This window comes from Ursus arctos, unplaced genomic scaffold, assembly GCF_023065955.2.
Source record: "Ursus arctos isolate Adak ecotype North America unplaced genomic scaffold, UrsArc2.0 scaffold_18, whole genome shotgun sequence".
NCBI lineage: Eukaryota > Metazoa > Chordata > Mammalia > Carnivora > Ursidae > Ursus > Ursus arctos.
In genome coordinates, this window is record NW_026622852.1 from 40,857,825 (window position 1) to 40,880,141 (window position 22,317).

The window sequence follows — 22,317 nt, forward strand, 5'->3', positions numbered from 1 at the left end:
CATTTTTATGGACAATAAAAGAACATGATACAACTGTAGGATCTTACCCTGATTTGAAAGGCACCGATGTGGGTGGTGATACAACAGGGTCAGCAGAGAGGCCGTCAGCACCTGGTATGGGAGAAGGGGCCGCAGAATCCCGCGAACTAACGCTGTGCCCGTCAGAGCCCAAATCTCTGGCAAACTTGACCTAAGGAGCGATCAACCACAGGTGGAACAGGCTATAAAAAAGGCACCCTGCCCTCTCCACCCTCCTTTCTTTTACTTATTCTTTACTACACAAGTCATTATCTGTTCCCCTGTAGCAAATCAGAAAATGTAGATAAGCCAACAATAATAATTAATCACCTGCAATCCAACCACGATGCAACACGGCTAGAATTTGGGATGCACTATTTCACACTTATATTATGTCTGTGTGTGTGTTTGTATATTTTTTTAATAAAAAAGGGTCATATTGTTTTGTGACCTGCTTCACTCACTCACTTAGTAACACATTTCCATGTTATTAAGTATTAATCTACATCACTTGTAACTAATGAACATTATGTCTAACTTCAAGGGTCATGTCCAAACCTGCCATTATCTACAGGAAAAAAGTCTCTAAAAGATCTTGGGGACAGAAGTCTTAAATACCTATGCTGCTACCAAATATATTTCACCAATTCCTGGTTGTTAGATAATTTTCCTGTCACATCACAAACAATACTTCAATGAATAACTTTCTATCTATATCCTTGCACATGATCATTCCCAAAGTATAAATTCCCAGAAATTAAACAGTTGGGAGAAAAGGTATGTTCATTTTTAAGACTTTTAGTATATACCACTAAATTTCACACCACAAAGGGTAAGCTACTCTATACTCCACAAGTAGTGTGTAATGTTCTCTCGACACTCATCACACTGGGTATTATCACTCTGTAACAGCCTGGTCAATTTAATAAGCATGTCAATTTATTAACAATAGCCAAGGGGTGCCTGGGTGGCTCAGTCGGTTAAGTGCCTGCATTCGGCTCAGGTCATGTTTGGCAGGAAGCCTGCTTGTCCCCACCCCCACCCCCGCCCTTCCCTCCAGCTTGTGCTCTTTTGTGCGTGCGCTCTCTCTCTCAAATTAAAAAAAAAAAAACAAAAAAACAATTTAAACAATAGCCAAACTATGGAACAGCCCAAGTGTCCACTGACTGATGAATGGATAAAGAAAATGTGGTGCATATAAACAATGGAATATTACTCAGCCATAAAAAAGGAATGAAATCTTGCCATTAGCAATGACGTATTTTTGCCTTATGGTTACAAAATGCCAGTCTTGATGGATTCAAATTGGTTTGTTATCTAAAACCATCATGACTTCCTCAAACTCAATGGAAAACTGAGACAGAATATAAAAGCTGTGAAAAAGGCAGCTACAAGCACATGAGTAAAAGAAGGTTGGAATGACCCAGCAGAGATAAGGGTGTTCAATTAGGAAAGAGCCACTGAGAAAAGCATATCATTGGTTGCAGCAGAAACAATAGCCACAATAAAGATAACTATAGTATTTATTTTCTGTATTGTATTTTGTAGTTTATAGTCACAACCACTATCACACTTAGACCTAACAAACACAGTGTAAAGCAAACAAGGTCTTTTTTTTTTTTTGGAGGGGGGCGTTAATTTATTTAACCACAATTTGTTACAAATTTTATTGTAGAAAATTATACATATCTTGATAACATTTTTTAATGGAAAATAAGGGGAGAATATAAAAAAGAAAAAGTTTCTGAACTCCATTACCATTCCAAGATGCTTTTTATCATTTCTTCTAACACTTTCAGAAATTTTCTATGAATATATGGGCATATATATGTATAGATATACAAATATGTATATGTGTATGACTGTAAATATATTTATATATTTAGTTGTATATAAGCATTTTTATATGTTCACATGTATTTGTATACACATACAAGAGATCATACTATATGTACTGATTTGCAACTTGCTTATTTCACTTAACAATAGATTTTGGATATTCTGTAAGAACTGCATAAAAGTCTACTCCATGAAAGACCATAACTTAACCAGTTGTTTAATGATGGATATTTAAGTTGTTTCCAGTTTTTACTATGACAAATAATGTGGCAGAAGGAGGAAACTATGTATCTCTATCTACGTACAGGTATCTTTGCATACTTACGTGAACACAGCAATACAATAAGCCATGGAATTACTAAAGCAAAGGCAAGTGCATTGGGTAGGAATCACTATTTTATAGACAGAATAAAAAGGTTAGTGTAGAAAAATGATTTGTTCAGTCACCACCTCTTCTAGACTCTAAATAGTGCGCCAGGAAGGACATAAACCTTGGTCTTTAGATTGCAAAGCTGTTGCCCTTTCCAACTACACCATTTCTACTTTAAAAAAAGAAAGAAAGAAAGAAAGTCCTTGAATTTGTTATTCAAACATATTTATTCATTTTACTTAATGGCAAAAAGGACTCATCAAACACAAAACAGCACAATTTCACTCACCCGTCTAATCTCCACCTCATACACCAGGATCGAGTCCGGCGACTGAGTCCATCCTATTACCCCTTCAGAGCCAGCAGCACAGATTGGAGGGATGACAAGCAATCGCTTCCCTCCTTTTCTCATGCCCAGCATCCCATCCTCCCAGGCCTTCAGGAATCAGAGAAGAGGAAAAGCTCATCAGGACACAAGCCTCCTCATAAGACAAAATGAAATCCCCGATATTAGGCTCCTCTCCTCCTAAATCCTTTCAGGTTTAGACCTCTGGAGAGACATCAAATTCAACTATAATCCCCCCTTGGTTATAAGAATATCTAGAATACTGCTTCTATTCCCTTGTAAAAGCCAGCATATCCAGGGCTAGATGAAATATGCTTATCTTAGGTGATGAGAGAAATTGGAGGATAGGACAATGGTATTAAAAGAGAAATAAAAGCTACCATTCATGAAATAACATTTTCCAAGTACTCTGGTAAGTGCTTTACTTACATTATGTTGTTTAATCCCTAAAATAACCTCGTAAGGTAGGAGCATTATCTCCATTTTACAGGTAAGAAAACTGAGGCTTAGGGAGGTGAAGCAACCTGCTCAAGATTAGATCACTGGTAAATTGTTAAGCCAAGATGCAACACTAGGTCTGTGTAGCTTCAAAGGTCATGCCTTAACTCCTGCAAGAAGAAGTCTCCAAAAGATTCTGGGAAAAGAAGGCATAAACAAAGCTATGAAGAAAACCTTTCTGTCCTGCAAAATGGCAATGAGTACTTTCGCCAATGAGTGCTTCGTAGAGCATCGACACGTCCTGACGTGACGATACCCCACATGTGTAAAATACTCTCTGTTCTATAAAACACTTGCACAGCTGGTAAAGAAAAGCTTCACGACGTGAAGCCAAGTCCTCAGACTCCAATTCCAGTGTTCCTCTTGCTATGTGGTGGCTGCTTCCCACAATGACTGGGAAGTGCTGACTCAAAGCATCTCAGACAGGTAAGAATCACCCATTATGATACAATTCTAGAAGAAACAGTTTCGTCTCTTCCTCTATTAGGCTACACGAAGGATTTAATAATTTCCTCAGAGTCACATAATGAAAAAGAAAGGGTAAGGATTAAACAAATGTCCCTATCTTCAATATATTCTCATAGGTAAAAACTTCCCAAGTAATCTCCCAGATAATGTAACACATTTTTCTCCTCCTACTTTTTAACCAATCCTTTCCAGACTCACAAAATACACCCAGGTTAGAAATTTTACAAATTTAGGGGCGCCTGAGTGGCCAGTCGTTAAGCGTCTGCCTTCGGCTCAGGGCGTGACCCCGGCTTTCTGGGACCGAGCCCCACATCAGGCTCCTCCGCTTGGAGCCTGCTTCTTCCTCTCCCACTCCCCCTGCTTGTGTTCCCTCTCTCGCTAGCTGTCTCTGTCTCTGTCAAATAAATAAATAAAATCTTAAAAAAAAGAAAAGAAACTATGCAAACCAGAGACAAATGGAGGAACATTAAAAAAAAAAAGGAAAGAAAGAAATTTTACAAATTAAATCTAACCCCACCACAACTGATAAAGCCATATAAGAACACAGTTATGCCTGTACCTTGATGACCTTTCCTGACCCCAATTTTAGGCGAAGCAGCTTATCTTTGTTAGCAGTAGAGTCCAAAACCTGTAATTTGATCAAAGTAAATGAGGTCAGCCAATTTCAAAAATAATAGCAATCATGTAATAGTCAATACAGATTAGCACAGTATTCTCAGAATAAGGAATGTCAAATATATTGGGGGAGTTCTTAAAAGACCTGAAGAGAAAGGCTCACTCACATCATGGCTAAATTGGGACTTGAGTGTACATTTTTTTGACTCATAGTCTAAAGCTCTTTCTATATCATACTACTTTTGAGAGCTTAAGGATATTAAAACACAAGTCCACTCTATTTATAGTATCTATTAGACAAAAAACAAACAACTGTGAGGAAGTTCTAAAAAGTTTTAAGACCTAATCCCATAAGAATAAATTCAAGTTTAAAACTAATACAGGAGGACAAGACATACACATGAACAATTACCAAAAATGATACTTAGGAAATTGGTTTCCATTCTAAACAGAAGAGACAAAGTGGCACTGAGCAGATTTAACCTGTTAGCATCTCAGGACTATGCCCCCAAAACAGTCAAAGCAGAGTTCCTAAAAGATTTCTATTTGCCAACAACAGCAATTCATACTAATAATATCTTACATATAAATAGTCCTCGTGCTATTTCAATTACAAATGAACTTGCAGGCTGCATTTCCTTACCTGGCCCAGCACGTGATTCTGAAAGAGCCAGCTGGTATAGGCCACTTCCAAAGAATCTCCAACTTCTACAGCAGGGCCCTCTGCTACAATGAGGTCCTGGGAGAGCACTGCATCTAGGGTGGGGGTACTGTTGCACTTGGCAATGCACACCTGCAAGATGAAATCAAAGCAGCATAAACTTAGTTTAAGCTCAGTAAATATTCACTCCATTATTGCTAATGCTCTTTTCCAAACAGTGGTATCCATTAACAAAACTGATTACATGTTTAGAAGTAAACCTTTCCAAAGTCAGTAATCTTGCCAGGAATCAAAGTGCCTAACAGTAAGGCTTTGGAGTCAGACCGTCTGGATATAGATCTGGACACTGCCACTTATTAACTTGTGGCCTCAGCCAAATAACTTAACTTCTGTGAACCTTATGTCATACAGGCATTTTATAAAATGGAGATTAAAAACTCTGCATATCTCCTAGGGTAGTTACGAAGACTGAGCTAATACAAATAGAGTCCTTGGCACAGTGCCTGGCAAATAACAGTAAGTACACAACAACCATTAGCTAGCATTACTATTAAGGATTTTACCGTTTCAGTGTTTGGGAACCCATGAAAGAAAGGAGAGCTTCTAGAACAATTTTAGAAGGCATTTCTAAAGACAATAAACTATAAAAAAGGCCCTTTATAAAACCATGCTACATTCCCAGATTTGCATGTCCACAACCTACATACTTAGTCATATCATCCTAACACAAATCTTAGACAAAAGAGTCAAACACATCTTCGTGAATACTTACTTTACCATCAATTTTTTTTAACATGGTCTACATTACAAATTTGCTACTCATTTTCTTAAAAGATTGCATTTCATTAATGCAATCAAATAAATGCCACCTAAAACAATGAGATGTCATTTTTTACCAAGCAAGAAAGACTTAAAAAAATAATAATAATTCTAAATGCTGACAAAGTATAGTGAGAGAACAGATATGAATGTGATATAGTACAAACTCTCTGAAAAGTAGTATGCCAAACTGTCTACAGAACCAAGAAATATTTGGACTCTTTGACCCAGTCTTCCACTTCTAGAAATTTAGCCCAAGGAAATGATTGGGGGGGGGGGGGGAAGGACACAGAATTATATACAACAATACTTGCTATAGTATCATTTATTTCAGACTGAAAGCAATCTAAATGTCTAAAGTAAGGGAATGGTTAAATAAATTAAGGAACATTCATACTATGCAACTTTCAAAAATGTTTTCAAATAATTTTTCATGAGGTGAGGAAAGACACATTATACATTGTTAAAAGAAATATATAGCAAGATATTGAACTCTTAAAGGGGTATATCTATTCATGTACATTACACATAGAAAAAAAGAAAACATTAATAGTGGTTACTTTGGGCAGTAAGATTTCAAGTGATTTTTTTAAAAAAATGCTTTTCTAAATGTTCTACAAGGATCACTTAACTTTGTAAAAATTCTTTTAAAACACTATTTTTAAAAGATAGTTTTATTAATTCCTTAAGATAATTTATGAAGTGGAAAATGTTTTAGAGAAGTTTGCATTAAGCCTTTTTTCTCTTAAAGTCTCATTTTGAAGGAATTTCAGTAAGTATTCCTATTATTTCCTTGAAATACAATAAGCTCAAGTGACAAATTTAGTGGGTTTTTAATGTTTGTCACTAACAAAATATAGCAGGTTATGAATTTTCCATACAGTTTCCTGAAATCAAGGGAAATCCAGGCTAGTGTTTGGCCTTTCACAAGAAGAATAAGATGGTATTACCTGTTTATTGAACTCCACAGCAGCCTTTTCTGACTCAAACATGATGGACCAGTTTTGTCTCTGGTCATCATAAAAAGTGCTATAGTTATTGGGCCGAACCTGGGGAAAGGAGAAATGTTGGGATTACTCAACGACAGGTAGCAGAGTGTAAAAATGTGACTGCTTAAATTCACAGAGAAGAGCCTTGATTCAGGTGGACCCAGAGAGAGATAGGGAACTTTCTCCTTCCCTCCTACCCTCCACCAACCACCCCGTTTCCCAGAATGCTGCCAAGAGACCTTTTCGAGAGGCTCTGTTAAGATATTCACTCTGATGTCCAGGGGCTGAAACCGTAGATCTAATGTCCATCAGGTACATACAGATCAATCTCCTATAAACCCAACCCAAAGGAGCTGGTGATTCCAACATGGGAAGTCTTACCATTAGCTCAAAGTTCAGATGAATCCTGGCAACAGTAACTGACTGTTGTTGACTGATATAAAGAAGAATCCTATACTGTACTCAAGTAAAGGTCAGCCGAAAAAAAAAAGAAAACAAGTTAAAAGGAAATACAAAATCAGCAGTAAGATGTCAAGGGTTTTGCTTCAAAGAGGCATAAAACTCAAAACTCACTTGATCCCTTAAAGCTTAGGTTTTAAATTCTATCTTCTCACTATCCATTTTCATCTCCTCTCATCTTGGCCCTCCTTACTCTTTTACTGTAATTAGCAACTATTTTGTTGGTGTTTTCACTGGTATGAGGGTGATCGGAGCTCTATGAATGGCCAACACATACATGAAAAAGATGCTCAACATCATTAGTCATTAGGGAAATGCACATTAACACCACAAAAAAAGTACCACTTCATTCTGACTAGAATGGCCACTTTTAAAAAAGGAAAAATAATGAAGCACTGGCAAGGTAGTGGAGAAATCAGAACCCTCATCTATTGCTTGTGAAAATGTAAAACAGTACAGCCACTGTGGAAATAGTTTGGCAGTTCCTCAAAAAGCTAAACACAGGGGCACCTGGATGGCTCAGTCAGTTAAGCATCTGTCCTTGGCTCAGGTCATGACCCTGGGGTCCTGGGATCGTGTCCCACATCAGGCCCCTGCTCAGGGAGAAGCCTGCTTCTCCCTCTGACTGCTGCTCCCCCTGCTTGTGCTCCCCCTGCTTGTGCTCCCTTTCTCTCTCTCTCTCTAATAAATAAATAAAATGTTAAAAAAAAGCTAAACATAGAATTACCATTTGACAAAGCAATTTCACCTCTAGTATATACCCAAAATAACTCAAAATAGGTACTCACTGTACCATTATTTACAATAGCTGAAAGGTGGAAATAACCAGAAGTGTCCATCCACTGATGAATGGATACATAAAATGTGTTACATACACACAATGCAATATAATCCAGCCCTAAAAAGGAATGAAGTTCTGATATATGCTATAACATGGATACATCCTGAGAACATTATGCTAACTGAGATAAGCCAGGCACAAAACAACAAATACTGTGATTCCACTTATATGAAATATCAAGAACAGACAAATTCATAAAGACAAAAAGTAGATTAGACATTACCAGGGGATAAGGGAAGGCAGGATGGGAAGTTATTGCTTAGAGGTTACAGATTTTTTTGTTTGGAGTGATGAAAAAGTGAAAAAAGATAGTGGTGATCATTACTCAGTATCATGAATGTAATTAATGCTATTGAACTGTGTGCTTCAAAATAGTTAAAATGGCAAATACTATGTTTCATATATATTTACTACACACACACACACACACACACACACACACCATCATAGTAAAGCAAATGATTAAAATTCAATTCCAGTAGGGAGGGAAGGACTATGGCAGCTCATATACAATCCTGCACCAGAAAAGACTTTCCCCATCCTATGTTAGGCAGATAGAATGAGGGGCTGAAACCTCAATTCAATCTGATCATAGACTGAACTGCTCGGGGAAGAATAATAGATTTAGCAAGAGTTGGTTCACTTCTGGGCTGTCCCCTATTCTCAAGTATTATCTTCCCTGGCTTTTGATTGACAGCCTAGAAGTTCTCTGACTCCTTGGTCCTGAAAGTGCTGCCCATCAGAGATTCTGAGCTGAAGTTTGTTGTTTTTTTTTTAAGATTTTATCTATTTGAGAGAGAGAGAGAGTGAGCAGGAGTGGGGGGAGGCACAGAGAGACAAGCAGACTCCCCACTGAGCAGAGAGCCTGATGCAGGGCTCAATCCCAGGACCCTGAGATCATGACTTGAGCCAAAGTCAGATGCTTAAACCGACTGAGCCACCAAGGCACCCCCTCAGCTGAGTTCTTTCGCCTCCTCCCCATGATGTTCAAAATCTAGCAAATGTATTGAGAGGAAAGTTGTTGCGTTGCTTATTACAGGTACCAACCCTATAGCAGGACTTTATCTCCTGTGCACCACAAGATGACAGAAGTTTCCCTCTGCCTTTCTGGCATAGCCCCTGGACTTCTGCACCATCCCAGAACTCTGCAAATGTCTCAAGGGGAAAAACCAATATTGTGCTTGGAGCTCCTCTAGTTTCTGCCAGTGTCTCTTTCCCCCAGTAGCCTCTTGGATTGGGCTATACCTGATGCTTAGTCCACTCCTAGGCATCATATCAGCAAAAAAATCAAGGAAAGGAAAGAGTCAGCTCGTTGGCTTTTCCCTCTCTGAAATTTTAGTTCATCTAGTCCTCATCATTTCCACAGCTCTCCAGTGAGTTTTAAATATAATTTTCGCAAATTTATCTTTTTTATCATTGTTGCAGTGGGAACTGATGCCTGTCACGTCCTACTACCTCCTACCGGTGGTGAAGGGTGCTTAAGTCCTGATACCAGATTTTTAAAATCCAAATGGCAACTCCTAATGAATTAGTACAACCAGATAATAATCATGGATGGCTACTACATGACAAAATCAGGGACAACTAGATATTATTTACCTCTGGATGGGAGAATAAAAGATTTAAGGGACATAGCAACCAATCGCAATGTATGGACCTTATTAGACCTGATTAAAACAAACTGGAGGGGCGCCTGGGTGGCACAGCGGTTAAGCGTCTGCCTTCAGCTCAGGGCGTGATCCCGGCGTTATGGGATCGAGCCCCACATCAGGCTCCTCCACTGGGAGCCTGCTTCTTCCTCTCCCACTCCCCCTGCTTGTGTTCCCTCTCTCACTGTCTGTCTCTATCTCTGTCGAATAAATAAATAAAATCTTTAAAAAAATAAAAAATAAAAAAAATAAAAAAAACTGGAAAAAAGAGACAATCAGGTAAATCTGAACACTAGCTGGTAGTGAACGAGATCAAAAAATTACTGTGGGGTTTTTTTAGGTGATAATTGCATAATGGTTATGTTACGGGAAAAAATCCTTGGGATATATACTGAAGTCTTTGCATCTAAAATTGTATGCTGGAGAAGGAAGACAGGCTGGAATTAAGACGAAATAAGAGTAATAACTCTCAGAGCCTAGGAATGGGTTTCTGGGGGGTTCATTATTCTAGTCCCACAATTTTTATATGTGTTTCCAAATTGCCAGTTAAGGCTTTTGTTTGTTGTTGTTTTGTGGTTTTTTTTAAAGATTTTATTTATTTGACAGAGACAGACAGCCAGCGAGAGAGAACACAAGCGGGGGGGGGGGGTGGGAGAGGAAGAAGCAGGCTCCCAGCGGAGGAGCCTGATGTGGGACTCGATCCCGGAACACCGGGGTCATGCCCTGAGCCGAAGGCAGACGCTTAACGACTGCGCCACCCAGGTGCCCCGGGTTTGTTTGTTTTTAATACAAATGAGTGTTGTCTATTACATTAGTTACCCTGAACAGGTCATCCTATCTGTGTCTCAGAGTGTCTTAGGAGCGTGGCCCTTAGTTCACTGGACCTTTGAAATTCCAGAATTTCTTAGGCTTCTCTCAAAAATGTTTACAACATTCTGGAGCAGAATCTGAAGCTAGATACAACCCACATAAGGCAATCAAGTCTCAGGACTTCTAGCCACATTTCTTTTTGACCCAAACCAATAGTATGCTCTGTGATCCACTGCCCACCTCACTGTTAAGCTTTCAAAGGATAAACACCAGTCACTGATTCAGGCATAAAGACAAACTACTCCAAGCAGAACACTAAGTGTTCTTCATTACCTAACGAAGGGACGTCCTTGGTAAACCGTTTACTCTAAAACTCTCCAAAGTCTTTAGTACCATATCACAAAGGTCAAACTTCAAGATTTTGCGTGGTTGGATTTGTCTTAATGCACAACAGTAAGCAAGATGTGACTGTAAATGTTACTACGTACCTCACGTTAAAAACTCACATTCAACACGAACAATCATTCTAATCCTCTGACACAGGAGACATTGGCGCCCAATGTCTCCAGGTAAAAACTAGCTCATCGGCATGATCTGGGACACCTGAATGTACACGAGACACGGGTGCATTCTCACCTCTCTGGCTGCGTGATTCCCCAGGACTGCAGCACCAAACTTGCCCTGCTTTACATACTGACCATTTGTGCTACAGAAGCAAGAAAAATAATAGGTATTAATACTTCCTTAAACTAAGTAAAACCAGGTTTGTCTTCTGTAACATAAAAGTGGGGGATCTTGTAATTCAGCCTCAAGAAAAGGATAGAGGTGAACAGTTTACAATTTAAACCTCTTATAAAACTTCTTTACTCTCTAAATATCTATTCATAATATCTCAGTGGAGTGAGCACTTAGGAAGGCAGTTGTTGAGGGTGCAAGAACTTCCTATAGAGTACACGAGACAATGGCTCTTCAAAGTTTTATGTGCAGAATTCTCTAACTGAAATGTTAAAAAGCATTACTGTTCCTCCGCCTATGGAAGGACTCTGCAGTCTAACTGTGTAGCTCATTTTCACCAACAGAGGCTTATTGAGAAAAGACAGGAGCTTACCCCAGTATTCCACACCCAACTTCAGAAAGCATTCCTTCTCAGCTACTTACTATCGATACGCATGAACTGCTGTTGCAACCAATACGGTAGAAGTGCCTGTTGTAGTGGGGGCTGCTTTTGTTGGCGCCTGATTTCCTGAAGATGAAGAAGAAAACAAAGATGTCATTCATGTCTTTCTTAAAACTGATTTTTAACCACTGAAGTCAGCTCCAAAATTCTTCCTTACGTCTTACAGTTAAGTGATACGATGTTTTCATGGCCTTTATCCTTATCTGATCCACAGAACAGCCCTATGACCTCATCTGGGGATGAGGACACAGAAGCTCTAAGCAGTCAAGTGCGATGACACGATGATAGCAGCGAGCCTAGGACTACAATCCAACTCCGGTTCCACTCCAAACAAGTCTCGGGGCTGGACAAGCAGCCCTGCCCAGAAAACAAGGTCATAGTCCATCTACTTTCTTTTCTTTTTCCAATATTTTGCCAGGTCTAATATAAATAAAATTGCTTCTTCTTCCCTTATTTCGGGCTAGAAAATTAGTGATGATATTCAGATCATATCCACCACTTCACTTTTCCAATGATTTGGGGTAACACTAATGTTTTAAAACAGTGTATTTAGAGAAAATCGCATATTTATACTCACATGAATGTGCTGATGGAAGAATAGTGAGAACTTAGGCACGGACTCAGAAACCAAAAACTTATTTTCAAAAGTATCCTTGTTAGACTTCTTTCTTTTTGTATTTTAAAAACAAGATGACAGGCTTAAAATGGAGTCACTTATGCTAAGTCCCAGTTGCCAAACTGAGACTTCCTTACAGTTTCGGCTCTCCCTGAAATGGAACCTGAAACCAGTCAATCAGGAATTCCCTGCTCAGCACTAGTTAGGTCATCTGCATGACAGACCCCTGGCATCCCCTGAAGGGAAGTAATCTTGCAATAACTTATCTTGCTTTTTGGCCTACTGGAACTTCCTTGTTCTTGCTCCCTTCTGCCTATAAAAGTCATTTTGTTCAACTCCTCAGGGCTCCTATCTGTTAGATGGGATGCTGCCCAATTCATGAGTCACTGAAGAAAGTCAGTAAGATCTTTCAAATTTACGCAGTTGAATTTTGTTTTTTAACAATACCAACACATTTTTTTCTGATTATAGAGGTACTCTATAATATGAAAACTCAGCAAATGCAGAAATGGATAAAGAAAATAAAAATGACCTGTAGTCTCCCCAATTAAAAATAAACGTTAATAATTTGATGCATTTATTCCTTGTCCTTTTTCAATACACATAAACTTCACAGCTTTTTTCTTATTTTTTTTAAACAAAATCTGTTATAATTTGACAACCTTCTTTTCTTATTTAGTACTAGTAATTCTTTTAAAACAGTCTCAAGACAAAGATAAAATAACCCTAGAAATGCTTTTTGGTGGTTACATAAAATACCGTATTATGACTCTGCCAGAATTTATCCAATGTCCTATTATTTGACATTTCTTTGGACGGTTTCCAATTTTCCTCTATTATAAATAATGCTGTGGTGAACATCCTGAAAATATACATTTTTGTATGTACCTCTAATTACTTTCTTAAAATAAATTCTTAAAACTGGAATTATGGGGTGAAGGAGTGTAAAACATTTTAAGGTTTTGTTACATCCTGCCCAAATGCCCTTGAGAAATGTCACATCAGTTTACAGCCCCACGAGTAGTGTGAATATGCCAGCTTTGCATCCCTGCCTACGACAGGAGACTGGCTTCTTAAATCTTTACCAGCGAAAGAGGGGCAGTAGGGGAAAGGGAAACGCCGTGTCATTGTTGTTTTCATTTGCATTTATTGATTGCAGTGAAGCAGAGATTTAACTTTTTTTTTTTAAGATTTTATTTATTTATTCGACAGAGATAGAGACAGCCAGCGAGAGACGGAACACAAGCAGGGGGAGTGGGAGAGGAAGAAGCAGGCTCATAGCGGAGGAGCCTGATGTGGGGCTCGATCCCACAACGCCGGGATCACGCCCTGAGCCAAAGGCAGACTCTTAACCGCTGTGCCACCCAGGCGCCCCTAGATTTAACGTTTTCTATAGCTATATACTGGTCCTTTGTTTTGATGAATTGCCCACTTATATTGTTTGCTTACTGTCCTAGGCTGGTCTTCATGTTTTCCTTCTTATTTAGTAAAAACCTACAACATAGTTGTCAATTCAACCAGTACTGTCCAGTTGTATGTCACACAACAATAAAACTTTTCTCCTGATAAGCCAGCTGTATGACAAAAAAGTAACTAAGGCCAGAGGCAGCTTATCAGGACAAGTGTGAAACACTAAGAAAAAATACTGTCGCCCCAAGATCAGCCTAGCATCCTCCTTCAGGTTAGTTCAACTTCTCCCAGTACGTTCTCGTCTCGCTACCTAACATCCTGGAAACGGAACGTTGCTCAAGGATTTGCTAGAAGGGTAAGTCAGATGCCCACAATCATGGGATCTTCTCATTGGCTTAGCAGTCCTTCCTCTCCGAAATCAGTATTACAGCTTCTGAATTCCCCACCAAAAAGGACTTCTTTTAATATGTACTTACAAATTTTTGTTTTGTTTTGTTTAGTAAAATTTTCCTGAATTATAGTTGTGTCTGTTTCTTTTCCCCTTCCTTTTTTTCCTTCAGGTATGCACGCGCGCACACACACACTCTCCATGTGTTGAATCTTCTTTGCCATCCTTAATATTTGTCATACTTTCTTTTGGAACATTTTTATCTCTTAAATTTTTTATTTTTTAACAATTTCCTCCTTTAACCTTCTATTTCTCTTCAGGTATAATCTGCTGTTTTTATTCATTCTTGTGTTCCTTCTTGTTTAGCTTTCATTTCTGAAATTTTTCTTACGTCTCTAATTCTTGAGTCTTTTTACTTATTTCTTAGATTTTCTAATCTCATTTATGTTCTCGTTTCATGTCTTATATTATTTTCCTAATGTTAACAGGTGCTTGTAGTTTTTGATCTCTTCAGTAAGAAGCATTCTCACAGAATAGAGCTCTCATTGTCTGTGGGGATATTATTCTGTTTCTTGCTCTCTCTTTTCTTATACCTTGACATGGAGTTGGATTCTGGTAAGTTCCTACTGCTCATTTTAATGTGAAATTTTGCTTTTCTGAACTTCTATAAGGAGGTAGGGTTCAAGGTAGCTTTCTTAACTTCACAGAGCTCCCTCTTCTGTCACTTTCATAGAGCTCAAAAATATGGTGGCTTCCTCCTGAGACTTCCTGATTCTATTTCTATCCCTACTTTTATCTGTGTCTTTTCTCCTTCACTTCTATTATATTCCTATCCTCCTCAATTTTAATTCCATTCCCAGCTGTTTCTTCTCAATGTGGGGACCTGTCCTGGAAGGTCACCCTAGAGGGTGAGTTTCAAAAGTTCATAGGAGCGGGGCGCCTAGCTGGCTCAATTGGTAGAGCATGAGACTCTTGATCTCAGGGTCCTGAGTTCAAGCCCCACACTGGGCGTGGAGCCTACTTAAAAAAAGAAAAAAAAAGTTCACAAGAGCAAGACTGCTCCAGTTCCTTCAGTCCCCATTATCAACCCCTTGTACCTACCTACAACTAGAGTGGGCAAAACACTTTTCAGTTTCAGCTTCACCTGCCATATTTTCCATGAACATCTAGTGGCTGTTTTGGGGTTCTTCCATGCTCAGATTTAGATATCCCATTGCTACCCTGTTTTCTCCCATGCAACTGCTGATACCACATAAGCCTTGGAGCTGTTAGTGGTTTGTCTAGACCCGCTTGCATTTTGGGATACTCATGAAGATAACTTTTCAACTGGATTTGTTGTAAATCTTATGCACAGGTTTGTTTTTCATATCTGCTCTATTTTTATATTGAGAGTTGGAGAGATTCAAGAACTATGCTGCAGCCACTTTCCCCGCAAAGATTTCTTATACAAATATCCCTTGAACAGAGAGGATCTCCTATCTTGCTACTTAATTTTTTCTTTGTAAATGCCTACATAAGGTTGTATAGGTAATTTTTAACTTGAAATGCCTCTATAAATCCCCTTTAATAGTATAATTAACTCGTAGTTGTTTTCTGATTAAAACAAAATCAAGTTACCTCATTGGCTGGGGACCGAGGTTGTTTATTTTTATCCACATCCATTAACCCAACCGCTTTAAACTGAGTCAGAAATACACTGCTGATGAAGAGCTGTGCCAGAGCAAATGTAAAGGCAGAGCCTACTAGAAATCTGGCCCAGTCATGGCTTAGAGAACACGACCAGCAATCTATAGCAAAGCTGCCAAAAGTGACAAGTAAGATTTAGAGCAGGGGTCAGCAAACATTTTCTGTACAGGGTCAAACAGAAAATATTTTAGGCTTATGGGCCATATGCTATCTGTTGCAACTCTTTAATTCTCAATAACCTAACAACATCCTCAGTGTCAGCACTGTGCCCAACATGTAAAAGGCACTCAATATTTTCATCTTCATTCAACAAACAATTTAATGTCCCTTACCACCTATTCTGCTCAGGACTATTTCTATCAGTCCCCAACTCCTCTTCAGGTTCTTACACAAAGACAGCCAAGTGTAGAGGAAAGAGCTTCGGAGTGAGTCAGGTCAGAGTTCAAATTTCAACTATGTCACTTACTGCTGTATGACCTTGATCAAGTCCCCAAACCTCTCTGAGCCTCTAAACTGGTGGTGGTCTTCCCTATTTCACAGAGCTGCTGAGACAATTAAATAAGGCAATCTATGTGAAGCACCTGAGACTAGACCCAAAGCACGCATTTTAGAAATACTAGTTGCCCCTTTCTCTCCTTTCATTCAACAAATGTCCATTCAGTGTGTCTCTGTCATGGTGAAAGGTACAGGGAATACAGTACTGAGCATCACTGTCCAGTTGGGAAAAGTCACTGTTAGCATACATCTAACCTATCCAGGTGAAAGAAGTGAAAAGCAGCTCTTCTCTCCCGCCAAAACACGGCATAGTGCCTACCTGGAGTGCCTTGGGCAGTTTTAGAGAGCGCTGTTCAGAGTTCACCTGAGACATTCTTCCTCCAGCTTCTAAAAAAGGGCATACTATCTAGGTGCTGGAATTTAGGCTATCAGAGCTTAGGGAGGAATGCACCACTGGCAGTGAACTTGGCCAGACTGACTGAGGATGGACAAGCTGCTTATCCTTCCAACTAACCTGTTAGGGATCAATCCTAACCTCTTCACTTACCTGTTGCTGCTGCTCCTGGGCCTTTTTTAGGCTGCTTTGGGGCTGTGTACTGGAAGAATTCATTTCCATGGCCAGCAGATGCCTGATCCAGTCCAAAAAGAGAGGCCAATCTCGCACTGTTAGTAGAAAATGAAAATGACATCTCATTTGACATTATCTCAAACCTGGAATCATTATAAAAGCTGCTCACCCCCAACCTTCAACAAATACCTCCTTGACTTTGATTGCATATCTCACCATACTGGAAATGACAGCTAAGTGTCTTTGAAATCAAGAGTGTATTTCTGGGGGCGCCTGGGTGGCTCAGTCATTAAGCATCTGCCTGCGGCTCAGGGCGTGATCCCAGGGTCCTGGGATCAAGCCCTGCATCAGGCTCCCTGCTTTGCTGGGAAGCCTACTTCTTCCTCTCCCACTCCCCCTGCTTGTGTTCCCTCTCTCGCTGGCTGTCTCTCTGTGTCAAATAAATAAATAAAATCTTAAAAAAAAAAAAGATTGTATTTCTGGGGATGCCTGGGTGGCTCAGTTGGTGAAACATCTGCCTTCAGCTTAGGTCATGATCCCAGGATCCTGGGATCGAGTCCTGCATCAGGCTCCTTGCTCAGCGGGGAGCCTGCTTCTCCCTCTGCCTACCGCTCCCCCTGCTTGTGCGCTCTCTCTCTCTCGCTCTGTCAAATAAAGAAATAAAATCTTAAAAAAAAAAAAGATTGTATTTCTGATCTAAACAGCATCAGCTGACTTTGCCTGTCCACAGGACTTTGGTCAAGGCATTTATTTTGGACCTCAGTTTCTGTGTATGTAATTTGAGGTGACTGGTAAATTGAGCAGAGGCTCTCTGTGGTCTCTTCAAACTGTAAATTCTTGCCTTTAGCAAGTCATAGTTTCCTACCTTTTACTCATTTATTATACTGAAATTGACCTGTACTTCAAACTTACTCCATCAAACATGGTCCTATCATTTCATCTGACAGGCAGAATGATTCTTTCCCATCCCTTGCAATGAATCTTATGCCCCAACCATTCCAACGAACTGCTCTTGTTAAGGTCACCAACAACCTCTTTGTTACTAAACACAGTTTATCAGTCCTTATCTTATTTGGCCTTCATGCCGCCTTTTTACACTGTCAACTAATTTGTTCTTCTTCAAACAAACTCTTCCCTTGACTTCTGTGGGGATATTTGCAGGGGTGGGAGGTGGGACTGGCCCAAGTAAGACATCAATATATGCTAATAGTATCCCTCTCTTGTTGTTTTCCCATGTCTCTGGCTCCTCGTTTAACTCCTGGGCCTCTTCTTCCTTTGCCCAACCTTTTATTTTCTTTTTCTTAAGATTTATTTATTTATTTCAGAGAGAAAGGGAGGAAAGAAGGGAAGGAGGGGTGAGAATCTTTCAGCAGACTCCCTGCTGAGCATGGAGCTTGCTCTCACAACCCTTGAGATCACCACCTGAGGACCTGAGCCAAAACCAAGAGTGGGACCCTCAACCAACTGAGATGCCCAGATGCCCCTTGCCCAACCTTTTAAATGCCCATGCCCCCAGATTTCACACCCTCCCTCCCTTGGCAATCTAATTCATTTACGTTGGTATCAAGTGCTATCCAAATGCGGATAATGCTCAAATCTATATCCCCAACCCAGAATTTACTCCTGAGTGTCAGAAAACACAGATATCCCATCAGCCACACAAATGCACGTCCAAACTAGAACTCCTATCTTTCAATACCCACTGCCAGCAAAACCTGCTCTCACTCTTGTGTTCTCTTTTCCTGGTGAAAATACTTTTTTGTATCAGGGTCCCCAAGACTCCACCAGGTTCAGTGATATGCCAGGACTCCTGGACTCAGCATACAGTTGTACTCATGGCTAAGATGTACCACAACAAAAAGATAACACAGCAAAATCAGCAAAGGGAAAAGGCACATGGGGGCAAAGTCCAGAGGAAATGTGGAGCAAGCTTCCAAGAGTCCTTTTCCAGTGGAGTGACACTGGACACATTTAATTCCTCCAGTAAAGAGCTGTAACAATATATATGAAGTACGGTCTCCCAAGGAAGCTCATTAGAGACTCAGTGCCCCAGGTTTTTCATTGGGGGCTGGTCACACAGAAACCCTCTAGCACGAAAGAAAACTCTACACTCCCAGAAAGAAGTTAAGATTCAATATAAACCTATTGTTTGTACAGTTTAGGCACGGTGAGCCACGCATCATTAACAGAAAGCTTTGTGCCAGCGTAGGGAACTGTTTACCAATCAAGTTCCCATATGCCAGCCAAGTGCCGACCTTGTAAACAGGACTTTCTAAAGATGAAGTTGTCACATCTCCTGTGTTAACTCTTCTCTGCAAACATACACAACCAAAACTGAAATCTGGGCATCATCCTCGGCTTTTTTTCCCCTGGTGCTCATGACCAGTCCCTGAGTCCATTTGATTTTACTTGCTCAATATTTCTTGAACTCATCCATTTCTCTCCATCCTCACTCCCACGTCCCTAGTTCAGGTCACCATCGTATCTATCTAGCTAGAATTATTCCAACAACCTCCTGATTTATCTCCCTGTCCTGGTCTTGCCTGCTTCTTATCTATTCTCCCCACTGCATCCACAGTGATCTTTCTAAAAACCAAACTTGATCAAGTCTCTTTCCTCCTTAAAACCCTCAATAACACCTCAATATTACCAAGATAAAAATCCAAAGTCCACAAGACAGCTTTACAAAGTCCTTCAAGACCTTACCTCTTCATACCTCCCCAGCTCCCTAACAGGCCATTTCTCAACTCCAACTGTGTGCTACACAAAACTTTTAACTTCTCAAATAAGGAAGATATTTCTAATCTCCAACCTTTGGATATCCTGTTCCCTCTGCCTGAAACATTCTTACTGTTCCTTCTCTCCCCTGGAAGTTGCCCCTAATCTCAAAGTCTAGATTAGATGATCTTCTCATGGGTTCCCACAGGAATCTACTTCATTCATTCAAGAAATATGTATCCAACACTGTGCTAAATGCGAGTATATGTTGATGAACAAAGCTGGGTTCTATTTTCAAGGAGCTTATATACTCTAAAAAGGAAATTAAGCATTACATAATAAATAATTGCAAACTATAAGATATATGACAAATAGCTGTTGTATGGAATTATACTCCATACAGATTAATAAAAGTTAATCAATCAGTTATTATGTAACAAAATAATTGACTATTATCATCACCACTTGACTATATTTTTCCTAGGGTCTGGTATATAACAGGCTCAATAAATGAACTCAAAGTCTAGTCTAGGCTCTGAGCTCCTCTTCTCCAAAGGCATCTTTGGTTTAGGTAATGTAAATATGAGGGGTGCCTGTATGGCTCAGTCAGTAAAGCACTGCGAATCTTGATCTTGGGGTTGTGAGTTCAAGCCGCATATTGGGCATAGAGATTACTTAAAAAAAAAAAAAAAAAAAAAAAAAACTTAATAAATTGACACTTCACAACTTTTCGGGGCCTTTTCCCCCCAGTCATTTTAATGTATAATACATATTAACATTTTGCAAAATAAATTTAATATGATTTGAATCTATTACCCTGTTTTCTCAAGGTAATATACTGTAAGTTTCCTGCAAATGGGGTCAACGATGCCTCCTTTAAAGGACTAAAAGGTTAAGTGAGACTGCAAGTGTAGAGAGCAGTGCTGGCCTAAATAAGACATGAACAAATGCTAGTAAGGTTAAGAGGAAACCAAGATTTCTCCTTTAACTGAGGCAATCTGGGAAGATTCCCTAAAAGAATAAGATTCTGGGAGAGTTGGCCAATGCCTTTAACACAGTGATAAATTTACAAAACTCAGAACCTAGTTAAGATATAATAGTTTTTTCACAGGTAATTGATAAGAAAAGAATGTCCTTGTTAGCTTCAGTATGGATATGAGTATTGGTTTTGCTGTTTTTATTTTGCTGCTGTGTTTTTCTCCAAGGGAAAGATAAAAGTGCATATGTGAACTATCTCTCCACCGATGCTTGAAAGGCCAGCCAGAAGATGACTCCAAAATCAATCCAAAAGCCAGGTCAACCCAATTATCTTTCAGATCCATTCTATTTTTTTTTTTAAGATTTTATTTATCTTTGAGAGACAGAGAGAGAGAGAGAGAGCATGAGCAGGGGGAGGGGCAGAGGGAGAGGGAGAAGCAGGTTCCCGGTAAGCAGGGAGCCTGACATGGGACTTGGTACCTGAGCTGAAGGCGGATGCTTAACCGACTGGGCCACCCAGGTGCCCTCCATTCTATTTTCTATTACTATTTTTAAATGAACTCTATATAGACTTATGGGCATAAGTTTTTTGTAAATTATTATTTTTTCCACTTTTAAAGTATTCTCAAATGTACACATTTCTCTATGTTAGCAAGAATGGGCTTGCTAACTGGACTTGAGTCTATAATTCACGGGAAAGTCATTATGGCATTAATTACATTTTAAAAATAAATGTTAGCCAATGCATTTAGTTGCCAAAGTCTTTACCTATCCTCAGCTTTATACTCCTTTTCTTTTCTCATCAAAAACAGTAACACAGGGGCACCTAGGTGGCTTAGTCAGTTAGGTGTCTGCCTTCGGTTCGGGTCATGATCCCAGGGTCCTGGAATCGAGCCCTGCATCAGGCTTCCTGTTCAGTGGGAGGCCTGCTTCTCCCTCTCCCTCTGCCTGCTGCTCCCCCTGCTTGTGCTCTTTGTCAAATAAATAATCTTTTTAAAAAAACCAGGCGGGGGCGCCTGGGTGGCACAGCGGTTAAGCATCTGCCTTCGGCTCAGGGCGTGATCCCGGCGTTCTAGGCGTTCTAGGATCGAGTCCCACATCAGGCTCCTCCACTAGGAGCCTGCTTCTTCCTCTCCCACTCACCCTGCTTGTGTTCCCTCTCTCGCTGGCTGTCTCTCTCTGTCAAATAAATAAAATCTTATAAAAAAAAGAAAAAAGAAAAAAAACTGGTAACATATAGCAGTTATACTGTATTAATGTATTTTTAAAAACAGGGATTCTTTTTGCTGTTAAAGTATTTCTTTTATAAACTATGGCATCAAACATCTACTTCTACAATAATAATAATGGGCACATGGCAACTAGTGGGAATCTGCTTGCCTGATTTCAAATCCAGGCTCTTTCACTTTTTAGCTGTGTGACCCTGAGCAACTTACCTATCTGACTCTTAATTTCCCACGTGCAAAATGGGTATAATAGTAAAAACTACCTCATAAACTAGTGGGGAAAAGTAAATATGATAATGTATATTTATTACTTAGTATGGTACCTGGCACAGAGTAAGTACATAATATATGTTTTATATACACGTGCGCATATCCTATACCTTGAAATGTCGCTTGAACTCAGATACCCCTGTAAGGGAGAAAGCATGATCAATCAATGCACAAACTGACCTGCAACTATAAAATGCTATTAGCTGAAACAAAGTACCATACACTTAGCAGACATTCACATATTTCTTCACTTTGAAGTCATGATGATAGGAAAAGAGCGAGCTAAGACAAAAAGAAAAAAAAAATAGCAAGCCTTCTGATTACTACTTCTAGGTTAAACATGGATTTGAAAAGGCCTGGAAACTTGGAACACAGATTATCAATCATCTCAACAGCCATCCCA

General features: G+C 39.6%; 1 protein-coding gene across 8 annotated transcripts in view; it reads right to left on the reverse strand.

The window, feature by feature from the left end:
• The window catches only part of FKBP15 (FKBP prolyl isomerase family member 15), a 54,652-nt gene that overhangs the window by 28,020 nt on the left and 4,315 nt on the right, over positions 1 to 22,317 (reverse strand). For all 8 annotated transcript variants that reach the window (XM_057313687.1, XM_048223466.2, XM_026513778.4 and 5 more), the window contains exons 2-10: positions 16,702 to 16,817; positions 11,541 to 11,625; positions 11,019 to 11,088; positions 7,005 to 7,079; positions 6,585 to 6,683; positions 4,798 to 4,947; positions 4,099 to 4,167; positions 2,517 to 2,663; positions 48 to 190 (exon numbers count right to left, since the gene is read on the reverse strand). In XM_057313687.1, the coding sequence (XP_057169670.1) occupies positions 48 to 190; positions 2,517 to 2,663; positions 4,099 to 4,167; positions 4,798 to 4,947; positions 6,585 to 6,683; positions 7,005 to 7,079; positions 11,019 to 11,088; positions 11,541 to 11,625; positions 16,702 to 16,817 (954 nt within the window). The remainder of the gene's footprint in view (positions 1 to 47; positions 191 to 2,516; positions 2,664 to 4,098; positions 4,168 to 4,797; positions 4,948 to 6,584; positions 6,684 to 7,004; positions 7,080 to 11,018; positions 11,089 to 11,540; positions 11,626 to 16,701; positions 16,818 to 22,317) is intronic.